Source organism: Asparagus officinalis, chromosome 6 (assembly GCF_001876935.1).
Source record: "Asparagus officinalis chromosome 6, Aspof.V1, whole genome shotgun sequence".
Taxonomy (NCBI): domain Eukaryota; kingdom Viridiplantae; phylum Streptophyta; class Magnoliopsida; order Asparagales; family Asparagaceae; genus Asparagus; species Asparagus officinalis.
Window position 1 is genome coordinate 67,302,069 of NC_033799.1, and position 23,504 is coordinate 67,325,572.

Genomic DNA, 23,504 nt, shown 5'->3' on the forward strand with positions numbered 1-23,504 from the left:
ACGTCGGCTTTTTGCCATATAAACAAAAGTTTTTTTTCCATGCGAACCAAACACAAGAAAAATAAATACATTGGTTTTCCACCATTTTTTTGTGTGAACCAAAGCGAAACAATCTATTTCTTGGAAAAGTTTGGAAAACTCAAAACTTAAACAATCTATTTCTTGGAAAAGTTTGGAAAACTCAAAACTTGTGTTTTTGTACATGAAAATGCATTTCCCTATATCTAGGAAACGAATCAAAACTTGTGTTTTTGTACATGAAAATGCATTTCCCTATATCTAGGAAACGAACCAAACAGCCCCTAAGAGACAGAAGAAAAGGGAAATATTAAAAATCTAAATGAATATTAGCTATTTTTTTAACGGATTTGATAATCTAAAGATAACGGGTGAGGGTTTCACGATACATGACCAAACGTGGCAGAGATTTCGTCATAATTACCCTAGTTTATAACGGATCTCAAATACATATTGTAGAATCCGACCCGCCCGCTTCAGCAAGCTGTGATATCCGTTTCTGTGGCTCGAAATGGGGAGAACACAAAAAATGCCAAAAAAAAGTCCAGAGGATAGAATATCTCAATTGGAGCCTTGGAGAAAACACGACTGAGCTCGCTCTTGGTCTTTCCTCTGGCAGCGCAGAGGGGAATTCTGATGTCTGCTGCCGACGTCTGCCGCCTTTCAAAGGGCCTCTTCGTCTTCTCCCAGCACGGAAACTCGCGGCTAGGAGGACGAAGGACGAAGGGCTCTTGTTCCTTTCAGCAGTCGAGCTCTATTGCTCCCTTTTCATTCGTCGGTGGCTCTTGCAGTCGCTTGTGTTCTGCGAACTTCCCTCAACCTGTTCGTCGAAATGCCACAGTGGCAGCAGCTGCTGGAACTGAAGTCTCCATGGATGCTGGCCAAGACCGGCTGATGAAGGTACCAAAATCGCATTTTTTTTCGGGTATTGTTGGGTTGAGTACTTAAACTTCGATAGAGTACGCTATTTATATTTCAATCCCAAGCTTTTTTTTTAAACACTGGCAATGGGCCTGTGAGCCTCAACCGTGTTAATCGGAACTAGAAAAGAGGAGTTGAGAAAACATTTTGAATCCTAGAATTTGTCAAGGGAGAAGTATGGGGAGTTGAGAAGGCATTTTGAATCCTAGAATTTCTCAAGGAAGAAGGATGGGGTATAGTTATGCTTATTTGACTTGTAATAGACCTTACCTGATGGCAGACTGTTCGCACACATATGTAAACACATTGAAAGGGGAAAACCAATTCCAGCTTATCATTTTTCGAGTGTTCCACTTCTGCATTTAGTTCCATATTTTAGTGAAAGGCATTCCTAGTTCTATATTTAACAAAGTGAATGTTGAGTTTGAACTACTTAGCAGTGAATCTGGATGAAATAATTTATATTGTTCAAACCGAAAGGAATGAGGCTCGAGTTTGAAGTTCATAACAAAACAATCAACGGCTTAATTACCAAATTGGTATTCTAACTTCATCCTATTCTCAATATGGTATTTATTTCTGCTCTGGCATCAATAGGGTATTTTAACTTGTGCCACAATGACAATAAGGCCTTTTTTCAAGCTGCTGGTGAGAATTCCGGCGAACTATATATTTTTTATTTTGGAAAATTTCTTCAATCCCCCTCGCCTATCAAAATTATTAAATCTACACCCTCCTTCTCCTTCAACCTCACCCGATTCAAATTCTTCCACCTTTTTATCGAATAAGATCCTCCTTCACCCTTTTTTCCCCCACTCATCAACAGAGCCCCCTCTTTCTCCTTCAAACTCCCCCAGTTTAAATCTAAACCCTAATCCAAATTGGTATCAACCTAGATGAAGGTTGTTAGCGTTGGATTATGGTTTACATTTGAATTGGGAAAGGTTGAAGGAGAAAGATGGGCCTCAAAGGAGGATCTTATTGGGTAATGGGGTAGAAGAAATTTGAATTGGGAGAGATTGAAGGAGAAAGAGGGTGTACATTTAATAATTTTGATAGGTTGCGGGGATGGAAGAAATTTTCCCAAAAAAACAGTTCATCGGAATTCTCGCTGCCGCTGAGAATAAATACCATATTGGAAATAGGGTGAAGTAAGAATGCCAATGTGGTAATTGAGCCAACAAACAACCCTTTAGGCTTGTAACACATGCAATGCACATCTGATTAGGGGAAAAAAGAAAGCCTTGGGAAACGTACAAAGTGTTATTGAAAAGTGGTCAGGGTAATTTTTCAGTTGCTTTCTTCATTCAAAAAATAAGCGATGGGATGCATCCAGTTGGATGTAAAATTTATAACATTCTTTTAAAATTTAAGTTTTCTACGAGATGAAATCCAGCATCCAGTTGGATGTAAAATTATAACATTCTTTTAAAATTTTAGTTTTCTACAAGATGAAATCACATGAAATTTTTTTCTGAAAAGATCTATTAGTAAAATATGCATCTGGAGGTTTATTAGATAGGATCATCCCTGTGTTCTTTTTGTTTCCCTGTTTAAGCTCAAGATTCACTTTCAAAAGAGATCTGTGACCTTTCTCTCGATCCTGAGGCAAGCTTGAGCCATAATTCGCAGTTCACCAAGCCATTGATAGTTTGCATCTTTTAGTAGCTATAAAGAACTAATGAGAGCATAGAAGGTTTGAAATCTTTCGTTAATAATGCTTTTACTTACGGGTAGAATGGTTGGTGATCCAAAAATAAAGTTTGTTTCATCTTGGATCTTAGGTAGGTGATAGAAAACAAAACCCCATGAATTCTGGTCCTGTTGGTAAACTAGTGGTGATATTTATTGGTTTAAGGTGGTTTTGAGCCAGTATTGTCTGAAATGGTTTAAAAGTACTTGATAAGAGATGAGATGACATAAACCATTCTGTAGGTATTAATTTTATGATTTTGGAGAATGAAAACAAAATCCAGTCCGCCCAATCTAGATCAGCCTTGCATGAGAGAAGAGAGACTCTGCGAGGACCATTGGCCATGGGAAAGGATTACAATCATAACTTCTTTTCTCTTCAGGTGACGTGACAGGTTGTTCTTTGCACATTCTTCTTTTCTCTTTTCTTTTGTTTCATGCTCCTACAAGCCTTTAAACTGCAAGTACCATGCTAAAAAAGGAACTTGGAATTTTGCCTATACCTTAGATCCCAACTCAGACCAGTGGGGCATTGCACATGCCAAACGAAGGGTTTGCAATGAGATACTCATGGCATTTTATACATGTGATACTTTCTGGTAACTTAAGGAGCACTTGCATTTTAGTAACTGGGACAAGTAATATAACGTTTAATACATGTTGATGAATTAGAATTCAGTGAAGTAACTCATTGTTCCTCTGTCATGAGAAAAGTAGCTTAGTGTAGGGTAATATTGCAGGTATGTTGATGTTTTTAGTTAAAAGATATTCAATAAAATTTGACAAACACTTCTTTGAACCTGAAAGTGTGCTATTTAACCATTTGAACATTAACTCCTTATAAATGCATATATTTTAAACTGATGAAATATCTGCTATTGTTCGTCCAATTATCCATAAGAATGTATTCCAAAATTTGTCAATTATTGAAAAACATACCAAGCTTTACTATAGTCTGACAGATCCTTTTAGATTCTAAAAGCATCAAAGCGAAAAATGCGACAATTTGATATTTTAGATTCGAATATGATGGAATCATCAGAGCATCCGTGCAATACAGATATCAGAAAAGAGGATCTGGAACTGACTGATACCATGATTCCAGACCTTGTTTTTGCTATTTATAGTGCATTTATAAGTTTAGGTGTTACTTTATTTAGGGCGTCCCATGCTATGCTTATCTCATGTGTCATGTGCATTTAAAGCTATCAAACACGTACCAGTTTAAGAAATTTCAGTACCTATGATGTTCATACTTAGATTGGTATTTACTAGTTTCAATATATGAGAAATCTGGGCATTTATTATTATTACTATTTTGTGTTATCGCAGGTCCCTATATCAAATATCAGAAACTTTTGTATTATTGCCCATATTGATCATGGGAAATCAACATTAGCAGATAAATTATTACAATTGACGGGTACCGTACAGAAGAGAGATATGAAAGAACAATTTCTAGATAATATGGATCTAGAAAGAGAAAGGGGGATCACGATCAAGTTACAGGTATCTCTAAACTTCTTACCTTGGGTGCTAAATGCGGAATATTAAATATTGGTTGCAGTTTGAAAGAAATAATTGTACACAATAATCAACTCGAGTCTAGAAATGACTAACTTTTAGTGAATCTTACCCATACTACGCTGTTTGCTAGATTTTCAAATACTATATTTACATTTTGTTTGTTATCCGATGTGTACCCTGAACTGAAGCATGATAGACCTGCAATGCATGGTGGACGAATGTGAATACAAATTGATCAAGTAAAGGGAAAATTTTCTTTTGTTTTTTAGTTTTTATTTTCTCTTCATCTATCTGGGCGACATTGTGAAGCCTTTTATTCTATTTGACAGAAATTTTCATATATGTCAGCAGATTTAATTTTTCTTTGTCAATCCGGGCATGAACATATGATAAATTTAGTTCTATTTCAGATATTTCCATATTGTTCAATAGACTTAGTAGTTAGTACTGGATACTCTAATGATGCATACAAGTTATAGTATACGGTATAGGGAGGGGCCTCTGAGGGTGTTTGGGGGAGCTTATTTTTTGATCGAAGTAGCTTATAAACTAGCTTTTTCATCTATGTGTTTGGTGATATCCCAAATAAGCTAGCTTTTAAGCATTTAAAAATTTGGTAGTTCCCAACTTTTCAAAAACTGACTTATAAGCTTATTTCAATGAGCTAGGTTTGACCAAGTAATTACTTTTCTACCCATACAGTTTTATAAAAATTTCATCATAAAAGGCAAAAGCTACCAAAAGTCAACGTAGCTTATAAGATTCAAAAAAATAAGCTCTCCCAAACACCGTCTATAGAAGAGCATATGCTTTTCAAAATCTGGCTGATGTGTCAAACAAGTCTTTTAGTTATAATTATTGAGCCATTATTAAACCAACTGCCTGTTTGAAATAATTTGATTGCTACAACCACAAATGTGACAAGGATCAATACATTTATCTGAATCCATGGGATTATGATAAGCCAAGGAGTCTGTTAGAAGCAATTTCTATGAGGAGCTATCTTAATGTGCTTAGTCATGTCTCTTACAAAGAAGCAAATAAAATCCAAAATACATTTAAGCAAGGCATGTACGAGGAAGAATCTATTTTCATGTAGATCCCACGAAATCATGGCTTTGCTTTGTCTGATGGATAAATTGATCCAAATGTTCAGTTTTTTAAAATGAAAGAAAAAGTTGTTACATAAGCATAGCTACACAAGTTATTCAATGTGAGTATATGATTAAATAACATATTGCATAATACTGGATAAAGATTACTTTCTAAGCAATGTTGTAATCATGTTTTCACTACTCATTCGATCCAAGAGAGCTTAATGCATAAACAAATTAGGCGCTTCAGTTAAACAGATTAAGGAATTATGTGGTAATATATTCTTAATCTAACTCGCACATGTAAATTTATAAATCAGCATAAAAATATATGACAAAATTTTAAAAGATGTTGCAGTCTTCATCCAATCTCTTTAAAGTCTTCATTCAAATTTGAAATTCTAAGGTTATCATATGTCTTAAGAAGCGAGAAAATTAAGCATATGCTAGATAATCACCATCTTAATAAGCTTAATTACTTTAATTTGCATAAGAGACCAAAAAATTCAGAAGAAAGTAGCATATTCTCTAAGGGATTTTGTCTTCTATCTATTTAAATTTCTAAATCTTATCACAAGTTATGGACTTCAAGACTTTATTTACAGGCTTCAATCAAACATTTAAGAATTAAAGGAAAAAGTCACTTTTGAGTCAGAAAACACTGCAAATCCACTTTATCTTAACTGCGAAAGAACCTTTGTGGTTCAACAAGCAGCCTCAGACCTTACATGCCAAAAAAATGATCGGATGAGTCAATAACGAGAGATGTAGTACAAGATGTTTGAAAGAAACAACAAAAAACAAAGGTTGTCGGCCAAATGAAAGAAGATGCATTGAGCGAGCAAGGGTGTGAGAATGGTGGCACAATGGTATCCGTCATCCTCATGCCATCATGCCTCATGGAAAGCAACATGACTCAGATTGATTTTAAATACAAGTTTCAATTTTGTTGCTTGTTTAGTTGTTATTTAAGATCAGATGTTTTGTAAGCTTGCTTGACTTTGTAAGTTTATCACTTTCTTATTAAAAGTGGAATTCTATCATGATAATATCGGACGAGTGTGTTGCAATATTTGAATGACGAACTCGTCTATCTTTGATATCGTGCTTAACTTGTTTGAGTTGATTTGAGGGGTTTCTAAGTCATAGGTCTTGGGCAAAGAAACTATGTAATTATGTTTTTCGACGTTCTTGTAGGCAGCTCGAATGCGTTTCGTATTGGACAACGAGCCATATTGCTTGAATCTCATTGATACCCCGGGTCATGTTGATTTCTCATATGAGGTACCATAGAATTTTCTCAATTTCTTTAGAGTATCATTTTTTTTTTCTTTTAACGGCATCTATATTATGAAATTTATCAAAAACATATACATGTTTTAATGTTTTCCAGAAGCTGCATTTCTCCCTTTCTTTGTTGTACTGTCTTTAAATATAGCATGGTGTCACAAACTGAGGCTAAAGGAGTTGTAATGGATGATTGACAAAGCTACTTATAGTCATAGGACCATTTTTGGGACAATGAGTATTTCCAGGTCTTCATTTTGAAGCCCTGCCCTGGACCTTAACTTTGTCAAGACTGAGCCCTGGCCACCTCAACAAATAAGGGCCAGGTGGGACCTGAAATTTTTGTTGATATAGGACGCTTTAATATTATTAAACTCCTTTGTATTTGGTTAAAGCTAGTAAACTATTTATTAGAAAGCTGGACAGATGGAATTGTAGCAAACATTGTGTGGTTGTCATTTTTTAATGAGTATTTATTATCTGTTTGAACAAGAATTACATTTCATTTCTGTGCATCCCTATGTAAAGATACATACTGAAGCAGTCATTAAGGGAGATTTAATCTTTAATGGTTAACGCCTTCTTTCGCAAGAGGGGAAAACTTGTTTTTTAATACATTTTGACAGAAATATCAACCCTTTGTAGATGGAACTCTGAAAACAGCGCTTAGACAAGACCTGTAAGCAACCATAAGTTACATACCAAGATTAGGACGGGTGATGATATCAGACCTAGCATTATAAACATGACCCTGACTATCAAGTTGAAATTGGTAGATGTTGAAACCATTAGGTTGAAAGTCATAGCTGAAAGTCAATAGTACTAAGAGTGTGAACCTGATAGTTACTATACTACAGGAAGGCAAATAAAAGTAATGTGTAAGAGGCTTGATTTCTTGTCTCATGTTTACTTTCTCTAAAGAAAAGACCAGTTGAAGTGGAGAGTTTCTTTAAACAAGATATTAGTGGATCTCATTTAACTGACAACTCAGCAGTCTTTGCTTATAGAACTGATTAGTGGTTAGCTAAAGTGACCTGAACAGCCTTTTCTGCCTCATTTCTTGACCATCATAGGCCCAAGGAAAGCATACTGGTCCATTGATGAGCCCAAATATGATTTCAACCGCTCCAGGCTTCATCTGCGCCACAGGTTTAGACAGTGTTATCTCTGGCACTCTGGGGTGATCCCCTCGGGTTCTTTGGGGCGTTGCAAGTGCACCTTGCATAAGGTGCAGCGCACATTGCGTAAGCGAGTTGTATATCTCGTTGTGCCTCACTGTTCCTCACCATTCCCCTACTTTTTCTACTACATCCTCTTATTCCTCCTCTTTTGCCTTCTCTTTTGCCTTTGTTCTTTCATTCTCTCACCTATTCCGTCAAATTTGTCTAAGCCCTCATCTTTGTACTCATTTCCCCCCTTTTTTTCCTATTGTTGTTTCTACTTCTATATCTGGAAGGTTGTGGAATCACAAACTATTATTCTAGATATTGTTACATCAATTATTAATAATGAAGAATTTGATTACGCATCCTTGCTCTTTTGCTGAGTTATATATACTTTGTAGGAAGCATTATTGAATTATGATCTCATTGATCTGTATATGTTATGCTAGATGTTCTTCTTAGAATGTCAGTAACCGTGGAAGTGTGATTCAGAGTGAAAGTTCTTTTATATATTTTGATTGTGAATGATTACTTAAATTATGGAAGGATAGAGTTAAATGGCATTAATATTCTTTAAACTAGTGTCAGCGTTATGAATTAAGACCGTATTGTTATGATTTGCTAGGTGACATTATTATCTAACATCATTTTTCTAAAAAAAATATTATGTTTGTGGAATGCACCTTGCTTCACTAAGGCGCGCACAACCCCTTGCCCATGATGCTTGTGTGCGTTGCACATGATGGACGTCAGGATAATTTGCGCGTAAGGGTAATATCTTGTGCCTTGATAACATTTGGTTTAAGCTAGTTTCTAGATTCAAACTAATACAACAACAACAACAACAAAGCCTTTATCCCATATGTTTGGGGTAGATTCAGTCCAGTAAAAGGGAGAAAAATAAATGAACTGTTATTATTGGTTCTCTAGGGTGAAGGTCATAGAAAATGTGAATCTATTAGAAAAGATCGGAACTTGGAGAAGTTGAATGCAGAATATAGTAGTTCAAGAAATTTTCATCTTATGCAACAATTATATTGAAATATATCAGTCACCTTCCACGATAAATGTTGACCTTTTATGCAAGGATAAGAAACTTTATGTCTAAAGGATGTTTCAGACTTTGAACTTGCATAAAAGATATAAAAGTTGAGTCCATTGAGCTTTTTCGGTCCATGCATTAAATAGACATAAATTAGTGAATTGGCTAGTTTAATGGTCTATCATGTTTGAGGCTTGACCAAAAATTAGTATGTAAGGATTTTTTAAAGTGTTAGATATTATTGTCATTGGTGGATTTAGTAGATATCGTGAGATGTTATTGATATGATTTCTCATATCTATTTTGTAATATCCTCCTAATCTCTATATTAGGGCTAGATGAATAATATCTTTGCCTTTTCTATTTCTCTACATGGTAACAGAGCCTACCTCTTGATCCTAGAGAACTCCTTGCTGTCAAGATCTTTGGGCCGCTGAGGGGGTTTTGCCGCAAGCACTGCCTCCACGCTTACCCTCAACAGATTCGACACGCTTACCCTCAACGGTTTCGACAAAATTTGGCTTCACATCTTTGCATTCTACATTATACTAAGTCTTTGTTAAATCTCAATAAATAAATAAATAAATCCTACCCATGAAAGACCCTAGCCTTCCAGTACTGTTCACTAATGAACAACATTGGTGGTACTGTTCACCAATGAATAGTAAACCGTGTCTACTATTCATTTTGAACAATAACCCTTCGTCACCTTCCGGTAGTTGGATGCAAAATAGTTGATTTTGACATTGTTCTATTGGCTGACCCATTTGGGTTTCTATTTGTTAACCTGCCTATGAGTTGTATTGGCTGACTGACCTAGGGTTTTTACTAGCTACTAGCTAACCGGTTTAGGATTTCTACTGGCTTACCCGTCTAAGGTTTCTACTAGCTTACCCACCTAGAATTTCTACTTGCTTACCCATCTAGGATTTCGTCTTGCTATGACTACATTTGTTGCTAATGTCTTCAAGTATTCTGGTCAAAGATGACATTACCAAATCTCTTGCAACTTGTTTTGTTCCAATTTGTAATGAGCTCGGCATATATAATATATATATACTTCAGTTTGAGGGGAAGTGTTAGATATTATTGGTATTGGTAGATTTCATAGATCTTATGAAATGCTATTGATATGATTTTATCTCATACCTATTTTATGCTATTCTCCTAATCTCTATTTAAGGAAGATTAGGGTTAGATGAATAAAATCTTTGCCTTTTCTTTCTTTCTACATTAAGTATTTACATTAGGATTATATTTAGATTTTAGATGTAAAATTTTATCTTGAAATTTGGGTATAAGCAAATTGTCACTGTTGAGCATCAATTTCTTGCCTACATAAGTTAAAAAGAAATTATTTTGGGTTTAGAAGCTTAAAATGGTCTAGATCAACTTCTGAATGAGCAATTCTCTATATATTCTCATAAAAATGTTTGGTAAATAATAAAATAATAGTTTAATGTGCCCAGAGGCTGTGTAGAATTACTAGATGGGCTGTTTAGAATTAGTAGATAGATATCTTATAAATTTCTCGGAAATTGCAAACACTATGCCACAAGAATCAATCTAAAACAAGTCAACACAATAATTGTTACAATAACATTAGCTGTTTCTGTGTACATGCACAATTACGGGACCTTAGCTGGATTCACCACCTTCAGGTCCTTGCAGCTTCCACCTTGCAGAGCAGATTTGATGCCAAATACGATGGGTTTGGCTGGTGTAGAAGGTGGTACAGCTGCTATGACCTTGTGCAGTCTACGGAAAAATCAACTTCAACTCTAATTGTTCTCTCTTAATCATCTTTGAGGACAACTAGAAAGTCTGATGCTGTCAACACAAATGTCTTAGAAATGCTAGAAAACCTTACAGATTAATAGTGGTGTCATTATATGAAAATATATCTTTCTGCAATCAGTTTGGAAGCCTTAAAGCCAAGGACTTTTTTTGGGCTGTAATAAGGTTAAACTATAAATTAGTAGGAGGCGATATCAAATCCATTGGTCCTAACATATTTTGTATTTTTTTCTACTTGTTGCCGACCTTACTTGGTATTTCATCTAAAAGGATTGTTAGATCTCCTCTTTTGGTTTATATTTCTCATTGTTACAGATTCAATGATACTTGAGGATAGTTGTATGTAACTGGTATGATTGATGTTGGATATACCATTGAGAGGATAGATGCATGTAACTGGTATGATAGATGTATGTAACTGGCATGATATAATGTGACGCATGGAGTTGGTGATGATTAGGGTTACAATTTGCATGCATGCTTCATAGTTCTTGGATGCCTTGGTTTTTTTCTGTTTCTTCTTTGTGGGGATTTTTAACATAAGAGTTAGAAAGGCTGAGGTTTCACATGTTTTGTGGGACTTTTAACTTAAGGAAAGTGAACTTTGATTTAGTGAAAATGAGGATTTCCTAAAATATGTTCTATCTAAGATTTTTAATTTGAGCTGCTGTTCATAGCTGTTTACTTCTCATAGTGAATTCAATGTTGGAATTTGGAAGATGACTTAAAATTTTGAGTTCTATTATTTCTATAGACTTATCTTAATAAGTAAATTATACTTTCTGTCAATTAGGTTTCTCGATCTCTGGCAGCTTGTGAAGGTGCCCTTCTAGTTGTAGATGCTTCTCAGGTGCATAACTTTTCTTCCTGACAGTAAGTTGCAGTACCGAACACTCCTAAATGCGAAAACCTAACTATGTTACTGTAAACATTGTTTCAAATACCAACAAACTAGAAATTTGCAGCCTGTTTTTGGTTTCATGCTCATGATATTAATTCATCTTAGGTACCATATGAGACTGATTTTAATGAATTACAATGTACAGGGAGTGGAGGCTCAGACATTGGCTAATGTTTATCTGGCGCTGGAAAACAATCTTGAAATTATACCTGTGAGGCCAGTTTTAACATTTTAAAATTAAAGATAATAGCTACTTCCTTCTCATTTTATGTTCTATAGGTCGTTCTGAAGATTCCTATTTGTGGACATGCATTGGTTTCGCAGCATAGTTTCTTTTGAAAATATAAAAAAGCCTTGTTTAAATTTAATTGGAAAAACTACCAACTTAATATTTGCTTGCAATAACCAGCCAACTATTGGCTGCATCAAAACCGCAGGTTGCTAGTTCTTGTTTTATTTTTTCTGTGGTTTTTAAATGAACTGAGGTTTTTAACAACCGGGTTCATTATCAGATCAAAGGGCAGCACATTAAATTAATTCAAAGTTGATCAATCTACATCAAGTTTATATCCTACCCAGCCTGACCTCAGTCACTTAGAATCTTTAGTTGTAGTTCTTGCAGCCATTCTTCTTTTCTCACGGTCTAGTCAATTATTCCATATGCAAACTCAAATCAAGTGACGAAAAGAATTTTTCTTTGGAATAATGAACTGGTTAGCAAAGGTTGTGACTCATGCACGAGGAATTTATGAGCTTCAGGACTTTGATGCCTCTCTGTTACTACATAGGCCTAAACCGGGCCCACATCCAAAGTTAATGAAGTTAATTAATTGAACTAATAAACCAGGGTTGGGAACCCTGGTTTCATTTAGAAACCATAAAAAAACAAATCAATCAACTTTTGTCTGCATCATCCTTGTGGCCGAAGGTTGGTTGATTTATTCGAAGATAGTGTGGATCGTGTTATAACAATGTTAGAAAAGCATATAAACAAAGGTAACATTATTTAGGCTCTGATCATAGTCCGCAAAACAATGTATAAAACCATTTCTTAAAAAAAATATCATTTCAATGCTTTGGTGTTGAAAGGTTTGTTATGAATGACAAAAAGCATTCATGTGCTTTTGACTAATCCTTTTAAAAATTGTTTTAAACACGTTTGGTTTTTTGTACTCTAAATATTTTGTCATGTCCTAAATTATTAAGACATTCCTTAAACTTAAGTTGTGATTTGGTCATACATATTTGCTATTAAGCCTATTTATCTATGAAGCATTTAGAACGAATCTAAAATAAATGTAAGACATATATATTATTTGGTAATCTTAGAAATACTTTGTTTGAGTACGTACATACGTAAATATAATGTTTGATATACACATTTTGGCACACACCCACACATGCATAGTTTTAATATCTGTGTTGTTGGAAGTAAATCATTTTAAGCACGAATTGTTAATCATCCAATTTCTTAAATTTGCTTTATTCTTTCTGCCTTTCTGATATGTACTTTTGTTTACTTTTCATACTAAACACGAAAATTTCTCCCTTTCTGTTCCCAAATTCTGTCTTGTCTACTACGGGTTTGATGCCATCTTTTCTCATGTACCCTTGTCATCTCTCTTGTTTTGTCGTTCATTAGGTTTCTTTTCTTCTACTATGACTGACATGTTTTATCTGTGACATCTAGTTCAAAAGTTACGTAGGAATTGGTGAACATGATTTTGATCTTCTGGTGTTGGAGAAGCAACTATTCTAAGAAACTAGTTCCTAACATCTATAAGAAAGGGTACTTGCTTGCTTGTTTCCGGATACAATGGGAAACTACTACTTCCAAGACGCACATGTCACAAATATTTAGTCTAGAAATCTGAGAAGTGAACAATGATTAACTTTTACTTTTTTTTAAATGGCCATAACTATACTTGTAGTTGATTTTCTATGTCTTGGATCTTGGTGTTGAAGTAAGTTAGTTGCAGGTTGAGCATGTGATAGATGAGTAAGCAAACATTTCATTTCTAGGCTACTAACTTCTGAAGTTTTTTTTCTAAGAAATTTAACCATCAAATGCAACAATGCTGTATATATTTTCTGTGATGTAGGTTTTGAATAAGATTGATTTGCCAGGCGCTGAGCCTAGTCGTGTTTCCAAAGAGATTGAAGAGGTTTGTGAAGATCAAAACTCTCTCTTTGTTCAAAAATTTCTGATACATCAGCTTCTGGAAGAACTTACAATGCAAGATTTTCTGTTGTAGAGATTGTTCACAGCTTTTAAACACACACACACACACACAAACTTTTATGGGCTCTCTTGAAAAGTTAAGCAGGTGTATCCAACAGATCTTGACCACTATAAGTACTTAGTAACTAGGCTAAGTTGATATGCTTGTTGTTCTCTCTCACTGCCACCCTCCCTCTTCCTATTTTTATCTTTTTTTTCTTGTTTCTTTTTGTATCTGTCTGGTATCTGATTACCATATTTTCTCCAGATTATTGGGTTAGATTGTAGTGATGCTATTCATTGTTCAGCAAAGGTTAGTTGTTTCAGTTACTGGCTTTTGTTTTTGAATGAGTATGCTAAATATTGCTGAAGTATCACTCATTGTATACACAATTTTCATATGTTCTTATGATAAATATGTTAATTGTTGGTTTTTGATCTTTGGTGCAGGAGGGAATAGGCATAAATGAAATTCTAAGTGCCATTGTGAGAAAGATTCCGCCTCCTAAGGATACTGTTGGAAGTCCATTAAGAGCTCTGATATTCGATAGGTAATTCTGGGTCAATGAGTATCCAGGTTCGGCGTAATGATTTCTTCTCAATAGTCAACCATTGTACATTTGTACTATTTCTAGCAGGGAATAAATGGGACTGTCTATTAAGAAGCTAAATAAGATCAAATACATTTTTGTACTTTTGCTAGCAGGGAAAAAATTTGAGACTGACAATTAAGAGGATAATATGAGATAATGAGACCAAATACATGTATCAAACAATCAACAAGAGCCAAAGTGAGTAAGTGGTATGTAATACTAATTAAAATATCCACAGAATGCATAATTAGATCTAATGTATGTCATAAGTCTAGGAGTTCAGATGGTATTAGAGCAAACCAAGCTCAAAAAAAAAAAAAAAAAAAAAACTGTGTGAATGAGCTCAAATCCAGCCCATGGAAAAGATATCCTACTTTCATGGCATGCTAGAGTATAAAATTATAATCCTCAACTTTCATAAGAAATTCAATTGTTGTTGTAGTGGAAGTTTCTTTTAGAGGTTCTACTTTTTCATTGCTAGAAGAAAAAATGTTTGGTTCTCTAATTACTCCACCCTGCCCTTTGGGATAGCCCTCTCTTGGGTTGTGTGGGGAAAAAAAAAAAAAAAAAAAAAAAACTGTGTGAATGAGCTCAAATCCAGCCCATGGAAAAGATATCCTACTTTCATGGCATGCTAGAGTATAAAATTATAATCCTCAACTTTCATAAGAAATTCAATTGTTGTTGTAGTGGAAGTTTCTTTTAGAGGTTCTACTTTTTCATTGCTAGAAGAAAAAATGTTTGGTTCTCTAATTACTCCACCCTGCCCTTTGGGATAGCCCTCTCTTGGGTTGTGTGGGGAGTGGGTGAGAAGAGAGACATCTTACTCGTTTTCTCTTCTTTATGTATAAATAAAATTTCAAGCCAAATTGAAGCTATATTTCAGGAGAGATGAACTAATAACAAAATCAAATTGTGGTTGTGGAGGGCCCATCAATGGACATGGCTATTTTCTTATTCTATTTGTATATATATTTTAGGGTAAACTACATATAGTCCAAAAGTTTACCTTAATAATTCATATCCCTTTTCTAGCTCTTTAATTTTCAACACTTTGTTTCACTAATGTTGGATGGCTAGTAACCCCACCTATTTGTGTGAATTAGGGTTTGAGCGGAGGAAGTGGCAGCCAAGAAATTTTTTGTTCAACTAAAGCTTGGTAAGAAAAGTAGATAAGATTAAAGGCTACACACCCATATGGCTTCACACCCTAGGGTTTAGGGTTCACACCCTAGGGTTTAGGGTTTTGGTTTTACACCATATACTAGTATTTCACACCCACAGTCATCTTCAAGGATTACCAAATTTCCTATTCATCAATTAAAGAAATAGTAGCAAAATAATGTACATTCCCAATCCTAAGTAACATAGAATTTCGAACAAAGCATTCCTAATAAATCCACTCCAAAATAGAATTTTTAAACAGACTTAATGTTAGCAAATTCAATCTTAAATAAACTAAGGTTGCAATTCGAACTAATTCAGATGTAAGTAAATTCATGACTCTTATCTAAAGTTAACAGTCTTAGAAGACAATTCAAATATGAGGTAAAATAGAATATTGTCTACATTCGTACATTCATATAACAACATTCTTTGAGATTTTGACCCTCAAGATGTAGAATTTGATTAGTGGTCGGCCGCATACTTGTATTTCAAGTTGTTAGCATTGAAACTATCGATTGTTAGCACTTAATGTGTCTCTGTAGTTCTTGTATATCTTTTTTTCTACAATTGCGTGTGAAAATCCAAAATTGGAACTTCTTTCTCATCTCCAATGTTTTTTTTTCAAGAAATCTTTCGATTTTCATATGTTCTAAACCAAATTTCTTCTTGCTAAGAAAATGTGACAAGTTTGAAGTACAAAAGAAGAAATAAAATCTTGAGCCAACAATTTGGAAAGTTGTTTGCATGCATAATGAAGGAGTCATCAAAATCAAGCATATGACTTGTTAAAGAGTGGTTGGAGGAAGATCCAGGATGACGAAGTCAATCATCTCTATTGTTAGAATATGGATATAAGAAAGATATTTACCAAAATTTGTCTTCTATTTATCATAATCATAGACGTCATTACTCAAATTATCTTGATTTGATTGAATCAACATAAGATTCTTCTCGGCAAGCAAATAAGATTGTTCTCTGGGATCCAATTCTACCTCCACAATTCGCTATGGATTGTGCTCTTTTCTTCAGCAACTCTGGTTTCTCTCTGCTTTTGTTAGGGGTGGACTCTGGTTTGAGCTTCCAGCTAACTTCAATTCTTATTTTGGATCTGACGGGGCTCAAATTTCAGATTAGATGCGGTTCTGGTTGGGCCTCTAGTGCTAACTTATGATCTGGCTTAGTTTTGATTTTGGTTTTGATTTGGGCTCATTGTGAAGCTTGTACTCTGAAACTACCTTTTGTTTTAATGGTTCCTGGTGCTTGATTCAGACATTGGTGGCAAAATTACATCTTCTTAAAAAGACTTTATGTAATATGGAGGTAGAGGATCACTAATGAAAGAATGCAGAGAGTATTGATTCTTATGTATATTCTTCGTAGCATGAGCGTTAGGGTGATTTTTCAACCACTAATCTATAGCATTTTTAACTACAGCTTACATATATATATATTTGCACATTGTCATATCATAATAAGAAAATAACCCATCCAAATATTTTATCCAATTTTCATATCCATATGGATGGAGAAAACCCAAAAAATAAGGACCATCTTTGAAATTGCAAGGACCGTAACAATGTTCTTGTGAAGGAGCAAGGACACTTTATTGTTGGAGTAATTATTAACAATAATATGGATCATTCGAATAGAATAAGTACGAACATGAGGATTGAGAATAAGTTATAAGATACGGAAGAGTCAAAACTATTGAAGCAATCACATGAATTACTGAGAGCTAATGATGCTAATACTTGGAGCAAAATGAATATTATGTCCAAAAACTTTTCCTCTTGCAATTTCGTGGGAAATTGGATGTTGTCTTTTTTTTTAACCTATTAAAAGTATAACTATCGTAGTTTACTTTTGGGACGTGTAACATGCTAATGAACTGGCCCCTACACTAATTGTGAACTTAATATGAACCTGAAAATTTTATACCTTAGCTTTTAGACCACAAATGAACCCTAAGTTTGAAACTGAAATGTCCCTAGTCGAAAACTTAAACCTTAACCCAAAACATATCCCTAACCTTAATGCATGATAACCTGAAATATCTCTAAATTACTAAATGGGTACAACTTTAGAATTGGAAATGATTTTGTTAGGCAAAGGTTGTTAGAATGAGGTTAGATTTGAGGATAGTAGTATAGATGGGGACGAGTGACAGGATTTGGGTATTTGTTTATATTAAAAATAGGGATGTGGTTTTTAATGATTAGACCGTCATATTCACAATATTTTTGAACTTCTAGTAATTTGTTGTTTAGCTTTAGAGGATATATTAAGCACTAGGGCAATTTTGCAATAAAGATGATCCTTTGACTGGTATGTTATCACTTTTTGATGGTAGACTCGAAGTGCTAAGATCAGAAAACCTTAGCGAGATAATGTCTTATCGTGGTTAACTCTGGTGAGGATAAATATGATCTTCCCATGTTTTTGTTATTAGTACTTTGGGAGTGGGGGTTATTAGTACTTTGGGAGTGGGGGTGGGGGTTGGGAGTCATTGTGCAAGTGGGACCCATAGGTGCAATACATATAGGAAATTAGTAGATGTTGATTGGTTGACAGAAAAACTCATTGCTTATTATTGTCAGCAATAATCATTTGGATTCACTTTATATGAGCTCCTTTTCTTTTTTCATCCACTCCATGCATCATCAACTATAAACATGCACTGCTATTTTTTTCTCTTATCTTCATTTCTTTGTCTCCAGTCTAATTATCTTTTACATTGTTATCTATAGCTATTATGATCCATATAGAGGAGTCATTGTTTACTTTCGAGTTATTGATGGAACTATAAAGAAGAGCGACAAAATATACTTCATGGCTAGTGGAAAGGTAAAATACTTTAAATTTTATTTCTCTTAATTTATTTCTATATGTGATTCGGTGAAGAATGAACTTCACATCTCAGTACAGGGTTTTTAAAGTGTAACATGCGAACATGGTAAAATAAGAAGGCAAAAGATTACATTACACATTTTAAAGATGGTTAGAAATTTGAGTCCAAGATAACTCATAAGATAATTTGCTTCACGTTAGTATGTTTTTAAGAATGCATCCCTATCTAACAAGTAGTAAGAACCCAAAAGTAAAGTAGTTATTGCCTACCGAATTAATTTATTGTTCTCTGTAGAATGAGTTGTCCACATGCAACATGGGTTCTCTATGTTTTCTATTTCATGTGGTTTTTGCAATTTCCTTGGTCTTTTCTCTTTGCCTCACAAACCATTTGGATTGGTTTGTGTTTGTAGTATAGATGAAAGTGTAATCATTAACGTTGTTTATACTTACCAATGTCAAATTGCATATTTACTGAATTTCTCTAGGATAAAGGAAAATACACCAATTGTTTATGTCAGAAAGTTAAATTGTATGAGTGGATGGATATTTGGAGGAGTTTAGGATCCCTTAATCTTCCCTCATGGCTGATTAATCAGGAGGACGCACATCCTGCATAGGTAACACCCGTAAGAGAGTCGGAGGAGATTTCCCCTAGTATGCCCTGCGACGTTCCAGTCAGTAATAGACTAAACAAGCTTGCAGAATGTAGAGTCTAGTTGTTAGGCGTGATTCAGCGTGCCTTGGTACAATGTGATTATCTATAGAGAATCTGTGTGGGCACATAAGTAATTTGACTGGGTTGGTGCAGTCAGTCGGTTAGACTGCACTTTACACATGTCGGTGGTCGGTTGAATGAGCATCTTTATATTTAATATGACAACGGCAAAATGGTTGAAGTGTTAGCATCGTCCGAGGAGTCATTATGACTCTTGCTTCGAGAAGCCATAGGGACTCTGACCATGCATTTATGATGGTGACTGGACGGCAAAGTATGAGTGTCGTTTAGCCATGCATTAAATGCGAGTAATGTTAGTGAAGTGATAGGTTATTCCATGTATCGAGGCGTTTTTTAGTGGAGTCCGAGCAGAAGATGCCTTCGTCTCGGACTCGAAGTCCTTTAGCCGATCCTGGCCTAAAGATGCCTTTTGTCTCGGGCTCGGACTGCTAGAGAGATCGGCTGTTGTTTATGCTCAGGTCTTGCTCTCAGATTACAGGACTCGGCCATTTAATTAGGACATGTAGCCAGCTCTCAAGAGCTCATTAGACTTGGTAATTCTCAAGATACAACGCTAGCTCCTTTCACTCAGACTCGGGAAGCGGAGTTCAAGATAAATTGAATTGTTTCAACTTTTCGCCTCTTCAGGGATGTGAACCGCTTTTTTGGAGACAATTGTGATTTGATGTTCTGACGTTAGGAAAGATTGTGTGTAATAGACTACTTTGGTTGACGAGATGGCGCTTCGCTTGATGAGATGACGCTTTGGTTTTGAAAATCAACGGTTTTTAGGGATTCGAGTCAACCGCGAGGATTGCGCTGCGTGTCACCTACCACGCGCCTATAAATATCCTCTTCTCTAATCTCCTCGGATGTTGCTTCCAAATTCTAAACCCTAGAAATTTCTTAGCCGTCTATTAGAGCTCTGATCATCATTTCTGAAATCTTAGTTTTTCAGAACTCCGATCATCTACTTCGACTGCTCTGATGGCTACTAGTGCGCAACCTTTATTGGCCCATAATGAGGGCCAGATTCCTCTGCTCCAGAGGAATAAGTCGTCGGTGCTCCGAGTTCGCGTCGAGCTGTAGGTAAGGGATTATGTCATTCCTAGTTCCTTCACATTATATGTTCTGACGTTGGTCGTGTTGTCCACCATTACAGGGGCAATTTGATGCCAATGTATTGGCATCATCTTGAGTTTGACTTCCGTTTGCGGCTGCATCCTTTTTTTAGCATGTATTTCGAGCGCTCAGCATATCGTTGGTGCAATTGAAGCCCAAGTCCGTAGCTTTTTTGGTTGTTTCCTCATCATCTACCATTAGGTGAATGTCGAGCTGACCCTAAGGATCTTGTGTCATTTATTGTGCGCCAAGACCAGCGAGGGAGAGGGACACTTCTATCTTTAATCGGTTGGTGGGTTTCGATTGGTCTCAAACATCCCCGACACCAAGGGTAAAAAGAGAAGTTCTTTGTCTTCGGCGCCAACCCTATTTTGGCCTACCCCACATGATCGGTGATCAAGGAGGGCTTGAGGGCAACAATGCTCTTTGAAGTAGAGAGGTAAGGGCTAGAGAAGATTCGGGCCTACAAGGGGTCTCGCTGATGAAAGAACCTCTTTGATAATGCCATGCTCTGAGCTACCAGCATACCCCACACGCTGACGTCAGAAGAAGATTTGGCTTAGGCTATAGTTTTGGCTCTTGAAGTGTAGCCGGAAAAGGCTCCTCATGCTGGTTCCTTTGCGGGTCCTTCGAAGCAACTGTGCATTGAGCTGGTAGAGGAGGTTCAGGCTCTACGTTAGGACCCGGTTGAGGTTACAACCTGACTAGGTCCTAGTTTGCATACATCCACCACTCGGGTTGAGAGGTCGGAGAAGAAGAGGAAGAAGACCATCCCTAAGGGCCATCGTTGAGCTGAGGAAGGTATGCAGGACCTCTTTGCGCTCAAAGATGAGGCGACTGAGCTTGTGCCCAGATCGATGAGTAGGGTTCCATCCTCCAAGGTTCCCCTATCCGAGGTTGTTAACTTAGGTGGCATGTCCCCGCAGTTGGCTGTCAAGGAGGGAGTAGTTGTTGAAGGGGAACGTCTTGTCCTGGGGTTGACAGTCGAGTTCCCACCTGGGAACGAGATAGGCTTTGCTACATAAGTAGAACTTAGTGAGGCCCTCAAGTCTTCGAGAGGGCTGGTAAGGAGTTGGTTGGTGGGAACCAATTATCAAAGAGGAGTCTATTATAGCGGAGGAGTCTATTGTAGCCAATGTTTTAAATATCGGATATCGGGGAAATATCGAATGGCCAAAATTCATATCGGATTGCGGATATCGGGAAAATATCGGGGATATGTGATAAATATCGGAATGTCATAATGAATGTTTGCATGCATAGTATAATACATTAAAATGTAATCTCAACATATGTCATGAAATTTAAGCATACAAAATATGAATAATATATGTTTAGGATCACTAATCAACCTTCTAAAACAAACAAAAGTGCAAAGCAACGTTGCAACATTCGATCTACTTTTTTTAGGGTAAAATGTCATTTGATATAATGGGAAAATCTTGATATATCGCCGGGTGATATATCAGACTATGTCGGGGATATTTAAAACAATAATTGTAGCGGAGGAGTCAGTTGCAGCAAATGAGTCGGCTTCACTAGGGCTTCTTTAAGGAGGTCAGTATGATTGGTCCTTTCCCCATCACACTGGCAAACTCTCTCCTCTTGAGTAGGAGAAGTTGAGAACGACCTTGATTGCGTTGTGTAAGAGCCTAATACTAGTCCCCGACATGATAGGGAGCTAACAGACACCTTTTTTGTACTGGGTCATCGATTGGATTTAAGAGGGTTGGTCTTGGACTCTAGTTCCGACCAAGCCTGTGCGGTTGAACAAATCTCTCCCTAATGACCAAAGTTTGCCAAGTTGGTTACTTGATGCCAATCTTCATCAAGCTCTCAGAAGCTATCCTACTACAGGGCTGCTTGCGGAGACTGAGCTATTCAGTAGATATTAGTGGACCCATGAGCTTTTCTTCAAGCTTTGGGAGGAGTTGGCGACTCACAAGGACGCCAGGGAGGCGATTGAGTTGCTGGTCGCTAAAACGGGGAGTGAGCTGAAACAGCTCATGAAGAGTCAGGTAGAGATGGAGGTAGAGATGGAGCGTGAGTTGTTCGGCCTGAAAAGATCAATGTTGCTATTGATTTCTCCAGATAGCGATCAACCTTCCTTGCTCAAGCTCAGGAGGAGATTAAAGTTTTCTAGAAGAACCTTGCCATCAAGGCTTGTGTCTTGCTGAAGAGAGGATCAAGTATCTTGAGTCGGAAGTTCACACGGAGAAGAGGCAGAGAGATGACGCTTATGAGCGGGCTCGGGTGACTCCTTATTGTGGAGGAGGTGAAGGTGAGGCTACTGGAGGTGGTAGCTCTTCAGGAGTCTTTTAGACGTGAAGTTGCCTTGGTTGCTCAAAGGGGCGAGCAACAACGTAATTCTCTCTTTACTCAAGTCCGAGAGCTTTAGGATCGTATAACATTACTAAAATTGGGCGCTTTTGAAAAAGAGATAACCAAGAAGTACCATAATTGTACTCTTGGTAAAGTGGAGGTCGCTCTTGCTTACAAGATAGGGTTCGATTATTTAATGAAGCAGTTCCCTCATGAGCTTAAAGGCAACCGACTGATAAGTATTCTTCTCACGTGAGTATTTGCCTCGATGTCCTTAGGTCGCTCAAGATGTAAGGCAGATTGGGAATAATGGAGGAAGATGAAGTGGTCGGTGGATTAGACGAAAATGCGGCTGAGGGCTCTAGCGAGGAAGCCAGCTTGTCCTCCTCATCAGACCGATCAAAGACCTCATTTACTGTTCCCACTCTGCGTCCTGCTTCTGCCCTGGGTTTTGCTTCTGCTCCTGCCTTAGTTTTGCTCCTGCTTTTGCCTGGGGTTCTGCTTTTGCTTCTTCCTCTGGTTCTGCTCCTACTCTAGCTCCATGACGAAGAATTATATATATAAATTTTATTTTCTCTTTTTTTGTGAATGAATGAAAGTCTAATTTTGTATGACTCAAAAGTTTTTGCAATTTCTCTAAGTTATTTCTCATTGCGTACTTTGTGCTTATTGATTTTAAGACATGTTTAGATGAGTCAGTGAAGACCGAAGCATATGTGTATCTGTCTTAGACGAGTCGGTGAGGACCGAGTTGCAAAGACTTTTCGTAATTCCTTTGTTTTACACTTGAAAACTGATACCATGGTCTTTTGAGTCGGTGAAGATTGAGTCACAAGTATATTCCATTGTGCTTTGAGTTTGCACTTGAAAATCGATACCAATAACTTTTGAGTGTCTTGGACGAGTTGGTGAAGACTGAGTCGCAAGGAATTTTCTGTGCCTTGGGTTTACTCTTGAAAACCGTAACCAATGGCTTTGAGAACCTTGGACGAGTCGATGAGGACCAAGTCACAAGAAATTTTTATAGTGCTTTGGTTTTACACTTGAGCCGATACCAAAGTCTTTTAAATGC

At 36.6% G+C, this 23,504-nt stretch overlaps 1 protein-coding gene across 1 annotated transcript in view; it reads left to right on the forward strand.

The window, feature by feature from the left end:
- Nucleotides 526-23,504, forward strand: part of LOC109844301 (translation factor GUF1 homolog, chloroplastic) — a 63,507-nt gene continuing 40,528 nt past the window's right edge. Inside the window, exons 1-9 of the mRNA XM_020413288.1 lie at nucleotides 526-918; nucleotides 3,964-4,140; nucleotides 6,450-6,536; nucleotides 11,335-11,391; nucleotides 11,588-11,653; nucleotides 13,545-13,607; nucleotides 13,932-13,976; nucleotides 14,114-14,214; nucleotides 18,171-18,267. Coding sequence (XP_020268877.1) covers nucleotides 655-918; nucleotides 3,964-4,140; nucleotides 6,450-6,536; nucleotides 11,335-11,391; nucleotides 11,588-11,653; nucleotides 13,545-13,607; nucleotides 13,932-13,976; nucleotides 14,114-14,214; nucleotides 18,171-18,267 — 957 coding nt within the window. The 5' untranslated portion in view covers nucleotides 526-654. The remainder of the gene's footprint in view (nucleotides 919-3,963; nucleotides 4,141-6,449; nucleotides 6,537-11,334; nucleotides 11,392-11,587; nucleotides 11,654-13,544; nucleotides 13,608-13,931; nucleotides 13,977-14,113; nucleotides 14,215-18,170; nucleotides 18,268-23,504) is intronic.